General features: G+C 42.6%; 1 protein-coding gene across 1 annotated transcript; it reads right to left on the bottom strand.

Moving 5' to 3' along the window:
• Positions 1-4,097: 4,097 nt before the first annotated feature.
• On the bottom strand, positions 4,098-6,885 carry LOC307026775 (uncharacterized protein; the record flags this gene model as incomplete). The annotated part of the gene is made up of 3 exons (XM_079694904.1): positions 6,876-6,885; positions 4,531-5,054; positions 4,098-4,104 (listed from the first exon to the last, which is right to left on the bottom strand). The coding sequence occupies exons 2-3, from the start codon at positions 5,046-5,048 to the stop codon at positions 4,098-4,100; spliced, it is 525 nt and encodes a 174-aa protein (XP_079551030.1). The 5' UTR covers positions 5,049-5,054; positions 6,876-6,885.
• Positions 6,886-9,764: the final 2,879 nt, after the last annotated feature.

Consider the following 9,764-nt stretch of genomic DNA (forward strand, 5'->3'; position numbering starts at 1 on the left):
TAGCGGTGGTGACGTGGAGTCATGTGACCGTGCTGTAGTTCCTTTATAGCCCAACATTAGCCGCCTTTAGCTTAGCGGTGGTGACGTGAAGTCATGTGACCGTGCTGTAGTTCCTTTATAGCCCAACATTAGCCTCCTTTAGCTTAGCGGTGGTGACGTGAAGTCATGTGACCGTGCTGTAGTTCCTTTATAGCCCAACATCAGCCTCCTTTAGCTTAGCGGTGGTGACGTGAAGTCATGTGACCGTGCTGTAGTTCCTTTATAGCCCAACATTAGCCTCCTTTAGCTTAGCGGTGGTGACGTGAAGTCATGTGACCGTGCTGTAGTTCCTTTATAGCCCAACATTAGCCTCCTTTAGCTTAGCGGTGGTGACGTGAAGTCATGTGACCGTGCTGTAGTTCCTTTATAGCCCAACATTAGCCTCCTTTAGCTTAGCGGTGGTGACGTGAAGTCATGTGACCGTGCTGTAGTTCCTTTATAGACCAACATGTTTGTAGTTCTAATGGCAGCAGCAGTAATACCTGTAATATTTGTTGCAGGGTGCGACTCACAAACTGGAGAACCACGTCTTCCACATGTTCCGCTACTACAACTTCGGCCGCATGAGGAAGAGCGCGGACTTCTTCCTGCTGCTGTCCAACTCACGGTACGTCACCTGGTGGTCGCTCTTCCTCAGCCTCCTCATCGTCACCTCGGGCTACCTGCAGCTCCTCTTCCTCAAGAGACTCTTCATCAGCAAGAGCGGCACCGCGGAGGAGAAGCCACGCTGCTGACAGAGGCACGAAGCAACAGACCTGTCGTCTAAAAGGTTCTTTTGTATTTAAGATAACTATCAGATAACTGCATCCATACAAAAGAGAACCCAGGTCTGAATCTATTTACTGTAAACCGGTTTAAGTTGTGGTGTTTATGTACTTGTGCTTCTTTACAAAGCATGAATAAACTTGATAAAAATACATACGTGAGCCGTTTGTAATGTTTTGTACACATTATTTTCCCTTCCCTTTGCTCAAAGAGGCCCTATTAGGCTTTTGGGGTTTCCTCTTCTAGGTTTGTGTGCATGTAAATGGTCTGCAGAGGCTAACATTCAATTGTTGGGGTTGTCTCTCCCTTGTGGTGTCTTTTGTGAAACTCAGCTCAAGTTCAACCAGGAAGACCGTCTTTATATCCAGTCATTCATATATTTCCATCTCACTACGCTCACCCTCCAATCAGCGATCGGGGGTCGTTCACTCCCCCTTCGTCTCTATTCCCACCAGCCAATCACAGCGCAGCGTTCGACCTTCTGCTCTCCCCCCTTCTGACAGCTGTCATTCTGTGCTTTTAAATTGGGTTGTTTTTCTTTTCTTGTGTTTTATATTGTTTTTAAATCATGTGAGAGAGTTTTTTTCAGTTTGTGGCTATAAGTATGGTTTTATTGTCTCGTGCTTTTACATTAGTTTTCTGTCCTATCGGTTTTGTCTAAATGTATTTCTGCTGCTTTTTATACATTTATTGATGCACAGCACTTTGGTCAACTCTGTTGTTTTTAAATGTGCTATATAAATAAAGTTGGATTGGATTGTAGGTAACGCAAGGCAGCTGTCCTCCAAATCCAGGGTCAAGCTGAAACCTCTCCTCTTCAGACCTCCATCAATCCCTTCAGACCTCCATCAATCCCTTCATACCTGCATCAATCCCTTCATACCTCCATCAATCCCTTCAGACCTCCATCAATCCCTTCAGACCTGCATCAATCCCTTCAGACCTGCATCAATCCCTTCATACCTCCATCAATCCCTTCAGACCTCCATCAATCCCTTCATACCTCCATCAATCCCTTCATACCTCCATCAATCCCTTCAGACCTCCATCAATCCCTTCAGACCTCCATCAATCCCTTCAGACCTCCATCAATCCCTTCAGACCTCCATCAATCCCTTCAGATCTCCATCAATCCCTTCATATCTCCATCAATCCCTTCATACCTCCATCAATCCCTTCATACCTCCATCAATCCCTTCATACCTCCATCAATCCCTTCAGACCTCCATCAATCCCTTCATACCTCCATCAATCCCTTCAGACCTCCATCAATCCCTTCATACCTCCATCAATCCCTTCAGACCTCCATCAATCCCTTCAGACCTCCATCAATCCCTTCATACCTCCATCAATCCCTTCATACCTCCATCAATCCCTTCAGACCTCCATCAATCCCTTCAGACCTCCATCAATCCCTCCATACCTCCATCAATCCCTTCATACCTCCATCAATCCCTTCAGACCTCCATCAATCCCTTCAGACCTCCATCAATCCCTTCAGACCTCCATCAATCCCTTCAGACCTCCATCAATCCCTTCATACCTCCATCAATCCCTTCATACCTCCATCAATCCCTTCAGATCTCCATCAATCCCTTCAGACCTCCATCAATCCCTTCAGACCTCCATCAATCCCTTCATACCTCCATCAATCCCTTCAGACCTCCATCAATCCCTTCATACCTCCATCAATCCCTTCAGACCTCCATCAATCCCTTCAGACCTCCATCAATCCCTTCATATCTCCATCAATCCCTTCATACCTCCATCAATCCCTTCAGACCTCCATCAATCCCTTAATTTACGTGGATTTAATAGTACCGCATAGTTTAGCAAATAAAGTGATTGATCTCCCAGCTAGCGCTGCCTGCGTAGTATTTTGTAACGTAACGTCCCAAACAGCGACCGTCTGTTAAACGCTATCGATTCAAACGGCAGCGTTTTATTAATATTTTGTTTCAAGCTCTCGTCCTTAGTAAAAACAAAACTAGTGGAAGGGGAAATGCTGCCAGGGGAAGCTGATCCACCTTCAGGTGCTGGGACAGCTCGTTCCCTCTCTGCAGCTGTTTGAGCCGCGGTCTGTGTGAACGCCGCTCCGCAGTTTAATGCAGGGCCGTAGCTACGTTTTTAACGGGCCTAAAATGATATTTAAAATTATTCACTTTTAATGAAGGTACTGCTTGTTTCGTTGCTTGATAAGCTTGTGGAAATAGTGTAGGTTTGTTTCTACAAGTACAGTTTTAGGGAAACAAAAGTTAGGGGGGCAGCTGGGGGGGCAAGGCTCTACAGTGGGGGAGGGCAACTGCCCCCCCTTGCCCCCCTGTAGATCCGCCCCTGACCTGCACTAATGACTGTTTTTTAAAAATATATTTCATTGAGCATTAAAAGTGCAAAATATACGGTAACACTTTATCTTAAGGTACACTTATTCAACATCAACTAGTTTTTAATTAACACAATAATAATAATAATAATAATAATACATGTTATTTATAGCACTTTTCCTGGTGCTCAAAGCGATTTGCAAGTAAAGAAGATAAATAACAACATAAATATTAGAGTCAAACTACTAGCTTATTGTTTCTGAACAAGTACCTAATTTTGAGTTATTTTGACACAATTAACACTTGTAGTTGGATGTTACATGTTACGTAAGAATAGACCATATTTGTTAGGCATTATGGGAGAATTACTATTCTTGTGGTACTGCTGCCTTATTAGGCCCATATTGAGCATATTAAGACCTAAACTAATGTACAACAACGTCCTTACTTGCAATAAATCACTAATTAGAGGGTTATTGAAGAAAAACTCTCTATAGACAGATAGATAGTTATATACAGGGTTGCACATAACTGGTACGCATGCGTGGCAACAATCCGAAATGCGTACCGTCTCTTGTGTCACAAAGCGCATTTGCGTACCAACGTACTTTTGAAGCTTTCCCAGAAGGCGGTTAGATCACCGGACGACAGAGTCGGTCTCCGTGTCTACAGACAGGGCTGCTGTTAACGTCGGTCTGTGCACGCGTCTCAAACACGCCTAGTTTGTTTACAAAATTGCGGCGCAACTTGGTACCCTGGAAAGAAATCTCTGCGTGAGAAATACAAGGTGTGGCGTGTGAATGGAGTGAAATGCGTGAGACTTGAGAGCTCTGAATTTATCTGAAACATGACATGGAGATTTCTGATTCTGTCTATAAATTAATAAGTGACTACAACTCAAATAAAAGAATCCAGGCTGATTTGCTTGAATTTCTCTTAAATCACAGATTGTAGATCGGGAGGCAATCATTAAACCCTAAAGTGCACGAGAACAGAAAAAGTGCGTTGGCCAATGTTTCCTTTAACTTGATGGATAAATGAAAGAGCTTATTCGTGATCAAACTGCTTTATGCACTCAACAACTGCTCCTGGTACGTTGCTATGACAACATTCTGCTTTTTAAAGTATAACACATTTTTTTCCTTCAAGTTTTCTTTCCAGATCCTCCAGCTCCTCCTCCAGCTCCTCCTCCAGCTCCTCCTCCAGCTCCTCCTCCAGCTCCTCCTCCAGCTCCTCTTCCAGCTCCTCCTCTAGCTCCTCCTCCAGATCCTCCTCCAGCTCCTCCTCCAGCTCCTCCTCCAGCTCCTCTTCCAGCTCCTCCTCCAGCTCCTCCTCCAGATCCTCCAGCTCCTCCAGCTCCTCCTCCAGCTCCTCCTCCAGCTCCTCCTCCAGATCCTCCAGCTCCTCCTCCAGCTTCCTGTCCTGCTCCTCCAGCTCCTCCTCCAGCTCCTCCTCCAGATCCTCCAGCTCCTCCTCCAGCTTCCTGTCCTGCTCCTCCAGCTCCTCCTCCAGCTCCTCCAGCTCCTCCTCCAGCTCCTCCAGCTTCCTGTCCTGCTCCTCCTGTATGCTGTTCTGTCGTACATGCAGGCTTCCAGAAAGTTCCTCATAGGCATCACTGAGCCTTTCGTTCACATCTCTGAACTCCGTTTCGTAGCAGCTTGATCTCAGAATCTTCAGTAAACGGTTTGAGTGTTGAAACTTCTCGATCTTGTTCGTGGCTTCGGTCAGAGCTTGTTGGAGGTTTTCCAAAGCGTCACGGACATCGTCGGAGTCTTTAATTCGTGCCATATCTTGAATTGATTCCACCAGCTTCTCAAGCATGTCGAGTCTTGCAGAAATTCTTGAAAATTGCTGACTATTACTTTTTATGACATCTATTCGATTATTGAGTGTCGAGATTGATTTCAAAATGGTGTCCATGATGAGCTGGAGAGACAGGGAGGAGGACACAGGAGCATGCTATAAAATGGACGAACATTAATAATAATAATCCTTATATTTATTATAGCGCTTTATCAATGACTCAAAGCGCTTTACAAATACACATCATACATACATGTAATGGTCATCTACTGTGGACAATACCCACAGGAGCAAGTTGAGGTGAAGTGTCTTGCCCAAGGACACAACGGCTTTACAGACGCAGCGGCGGCGGGTTTCGCCCCCTTGATCAATGCACTGCGCCACACCGCCCATCTTCACACCTCAAAGTCATCGAGGCGCTTTTACAAGTACACATTGATATTATACATGTACTGTGGACAATACCCACAGGAGCAAACTCGGGTGAAGTGTCTTGCCCAAGGACACAACGGCCTGAAGCAGTGGGGCGAGAGCGGGCTTCGAACTGGAGTTCCCCAACGCCCCCTTGATCTGATGATCAAACGCACAGACCACTGCGCCACCCACTAAATTCTCCTGTTAGCATGTTGAACAGGTGAGCGGTGCTGAACAACATGAGAACAAACACTGAATAATCTATGATCACATTTATTATTCTGCTCTTTTGCAGAACTTTGTCATACTCAATACCACTAAAAACATGAAGGGAATAAAATAATGATAAAGGAAATGATAACTTACTGTAAAGTGGATGATGGAGGACTGTGTGCTTGAAAGAAGTCAAATAAGATGTTTTTCCCACAGGTGAGCTGACCCCTCACTGCTCAGTCCTTTGTGTCTCTGCAGGTCTGGTTCTGTGACGAAGAGATTATTACACATGAATCCGTCAGCATCTGTTAAAGAGAATGAGACTGTATACTTTATGGTTGATCCATGTGCATCCAGCCAGCCCAAAAATAAACGTTGTTCTCTTGTATACGATAAGAACTTTATCCATCCCAATGAGGGGATCTCCAGTTGTTTCAGATCTCAAAAGTGAAAGCGGCAAGGATCAAAAGTAATTGAGGGATATATAACACAGTAGAATAAAGAAATATAGCCATATATTAAACTATCATGTTGTTAGAGGTGGCTGATGGTGACGAACCGTCGGCAGGAAAACAATAGGATCTTTAAGATAAGTTATAGGTTATTATATTTTATTGTTATATTTATAAAAGACTTTGTTATCAATATTCAGCAGCAGTTAGCTATGCTTTATTATGTTACTATCTTAGTGTCATATCTTCCATCATCATTTATACATGGTGGTAATACATGTTATGGCCCAGTTCAATATGCAACTTCATTTTGCAACCCTGCCTGTAAATCATTGTGTCCCTGATCAAAAGGTATCCTTCATCTCTATCAAAAACTCCGGAGTGGTGACAGTTATTTTCCATCTAAATAACCTGCCTGTTACAGAGCACTCCTCTTTCTGTTTCCACATGTTTGTTACAACTCTAGTGTTCGTTTATATTGAAACAACTGAAACGTTGACTTTAATTCATACAAATTCTGCATGGGGATCAAATAAAAGTACATGTTCAAGATTGATCAGCCCTGAATCAATAACCGTGTGTTCTTGTGGATGTTCATTATGAACAATTCCCACAAAGTTGATCATCAGGTGAAACACACTTCCACAAACATCACACAATGCGCATTGACTTGAAGTCCAGCCCTTACTTCGCTGAGTTCAACAGAAAACCATTTTTAGATACTTCAGTTTTCCCGTGATATATGAGATTTCCATGTTAAGTCATCCATTATTACACCCACGTATCTAGATGTTGGCACTCTCAAAAATCTTGAGAAGAGTCAACAACAAAAACTATAAAACAACAAAGGGAAATGATGACTTACTGTAAAATGGATGCCGTGTGATCGAATGAAAGAACGTGAAACAAACCATAACAACACCTTCACTTGGTGGTTGTCATAATAAAAACTGCTTGACAACAGCTCAGACTTTGCTCTCCTTTATTGCACAGAAGAATCTCGAACCTTCACACACATTTGATTTAACGCTTTTCCAGCATGTTAATGCCAGCAACAATTATTGTATCCCTTAGTATAATATAAAACACCTGAAAAATAGCTTTGTTTTTGTAAGTGCTAGTATTTCCTGTCTTATTTTGAAAGTCCACTTTTCTCATTTGTCATGTTTCCTTCTACTTCCTGCCTTTGTCTTTTTCCCGCCTGATTTGTATAACTTGTTTTACTCAAACTTTGTGCATTGCAATTCTTATTTAGGGTTGATGTTACAGTTGATCAGTGGTTCTGCATCAAATGTAATGATATATATCCATAAAATTAGTAAACTATGTCTTGAGTTTGTAGCTGCTTTGCCAAGTGTTCACCGGGATAACACAGATTTGTTTGTGAAATTGCCTTATTCTGTGTTTTTACCGGCTTCACTCACCATTTGTTTTAGTGAAAAGAAACCTCTGTGGATGATCCGGCTCCTGGTAAAATCTTCAAACAATAAATCAATAATAATACAAATAATCCTAACTGGGTGAAGCTCAGTGACACATGGAGCGTTGCATTGTCTTACATTATGGTTTTTATTCAGAGCCCTAGAACAGCAGAAATGACACATTCTACGTTTAAATTAAAGTACGTAAACAAGAAAGTAAAAACCATGACATTCAGCCTCTTACGCAAGAACATTAGAGCCACACGTGAAAAACGTTTTACAAAAAACAATTAAAAAAAATTCTCTCCGGATTTGGACTTTTTAAAAAGAGCAACATTTCTGAGGAAAAACTGATAATAGTGAGATTTTCCAAAAAAAAGAGAACTCTCAAAATTCTGATATTTTTCTTGGAGCTCTGAAAAAAATTCACTTTTGGTCAGATCTAAACATAAAATGCCCACGTGTCCGTAATTCTCTTCCGTAGCCCTGTAATGCAAGGAGCAGGAGTTATATGGTAAAGGAAATGAACTTATGATCTCGAAAATAAATCAAAACGTGTAGTAAATAAATTACAGATGAAGGTAGTTTGTTGGTAAGTGGCAACGATAGCTAAAATAGTTTAATTCACTATAAAATGCGTTGTGCCTCACGATGTTACACTGATGAGAAGGAAGACATCGTCTGCAAACTGTAGGAATCAGAAAAGACAGACAATTAGATATTTCAAATAATATAATTAAAATTGGATTTCTTTCAGGTCTGAAACAGGAGATTCTTTGCTCTTGGGTCTACCTCTAAACATGATATTAACATTAAAGAACCTAGCTATACCGTGCACATTCCTCCCATTTTGTACAATGGTAACCTTTTTAAACCTGCACAGCCCTTCATTTTTTAATTATGTTACACTGCACATGTTCTCCAAAGAGAACTCCTGTTAACCTGCATGGCAGTAAACCTGATTCTGATGCTCCTTCCTTCCAGAAAACGGCAATTTAGTCTCCACTCTCAGACGCTAGTTTTGTCTCCACTTTTTGCAACATGTCCTCCTGCTATACTTGCCAACCTTTAGACCTCAGAAATCGGGAGAATTTCAAAATGTAAAATTGGGGGGGGCGGGGCGGGGGGCTAGTGGATCGCCGGAGCTGTTAGATTAACATTAACATGCTTATTGTAGTTGTAAGTGCACTGCCTTGTGGCCTGTAGCACCGTCCTTGATGGAGCATATGTGTGGGCTGGACCTGTATTTTACAGGAAAGGAGTGAGCAGAGAGTAGAGTTGTTGTCGTTTCTTGTTCTGTTTTCTGTGAATATCTGCCTCACCCTCTCAGACTTTGAGGGTTATGGCTAGAAAGGATCCGTCTAATGTAAATATGACGTCACGTTCTCGTTCTAACTCTCGTTGTAATCGGAGCGGCTCGGCTGTAATCGGAAAGGGTCGGGGTGGGCGGGACGCGGGAAAATCGCGGGAAGATCGAGAAGAGGCGTCGTTCTAACTCTCGTTGTAATCAGAGCAGTTGTAACCACTCAAAGTCCTCAAGAGATAGGAAACGACAGCAGTGTGGGACCTTATTGCGGGAAATGACTGAGCACACATACCACCTACAGGATGAGACGTTCATGTGTACAGTGATATCAAGACTAAATGATCTTTTGGAGGACGTAAAGCAACACACCCCACATGACAGTAGTCTTCCTCTCACCTTCACGCCCCCCAAACATAAAGGGCAGAAGAGGACCATAACACCTCTCAGTACCAGCCATCGTAGACACCCTTTTTCAGGCCGGGTGGGTCATAAAGCTGAGGTCATGAGATCCAACTACAGAGTGGACAGCTTGAACAAGATTTTAAAAGCTAAGTCCCCAGAGTCTAATGCGGGAGGAGCAGGCAGGGGTACGAAGAGGAGGATAGATGCTTTAGGTAAGAACAAAGTATATTTACTTTTGCCATCTCCTCTATATTCACAAAACACAGCCAATCCTATGTGACATGGCACAGTTCATTTCACTCCAATAGAAACTGGTATAAAAGAGACCATTAGTCTTCTCATTGTGCTTATTGCTGTGGATAGGTGTTAACTATTGTTCTTGTATTGTATCGTATCAAAAGTTGTTTTCATCCAAGGCACCAGCGCCAGGTGAATGTTGGAAGCTTGGAGATGAATGAAGCTGTAAAGAGGTGCTAAGTAAAACAACGTTTTTAATTCATTGCATGTGATTTATGTAGTTATAAAAAGTATATCATAAGCTGTCATTACAGTCTAAATATCTAACAGCAAAAGGAGGAGAGGAGATGAGGAGAACAGAGGAGAGGAGACAGCAAAAGGAGGAGAG

Source organism: Notothenia rossii (genome assembly GCF_949606895.1).
Source record: "Notothenia rossii genome assembly, contig: scaffold_205, whole genome shotgun sequence".
Taxonomy (NCBI): Eukaryota; Metazoa; Chordata; class Actinopteri; order Perciformes; family Nototheniidae; genus Notothenia; species Notothenia rossii.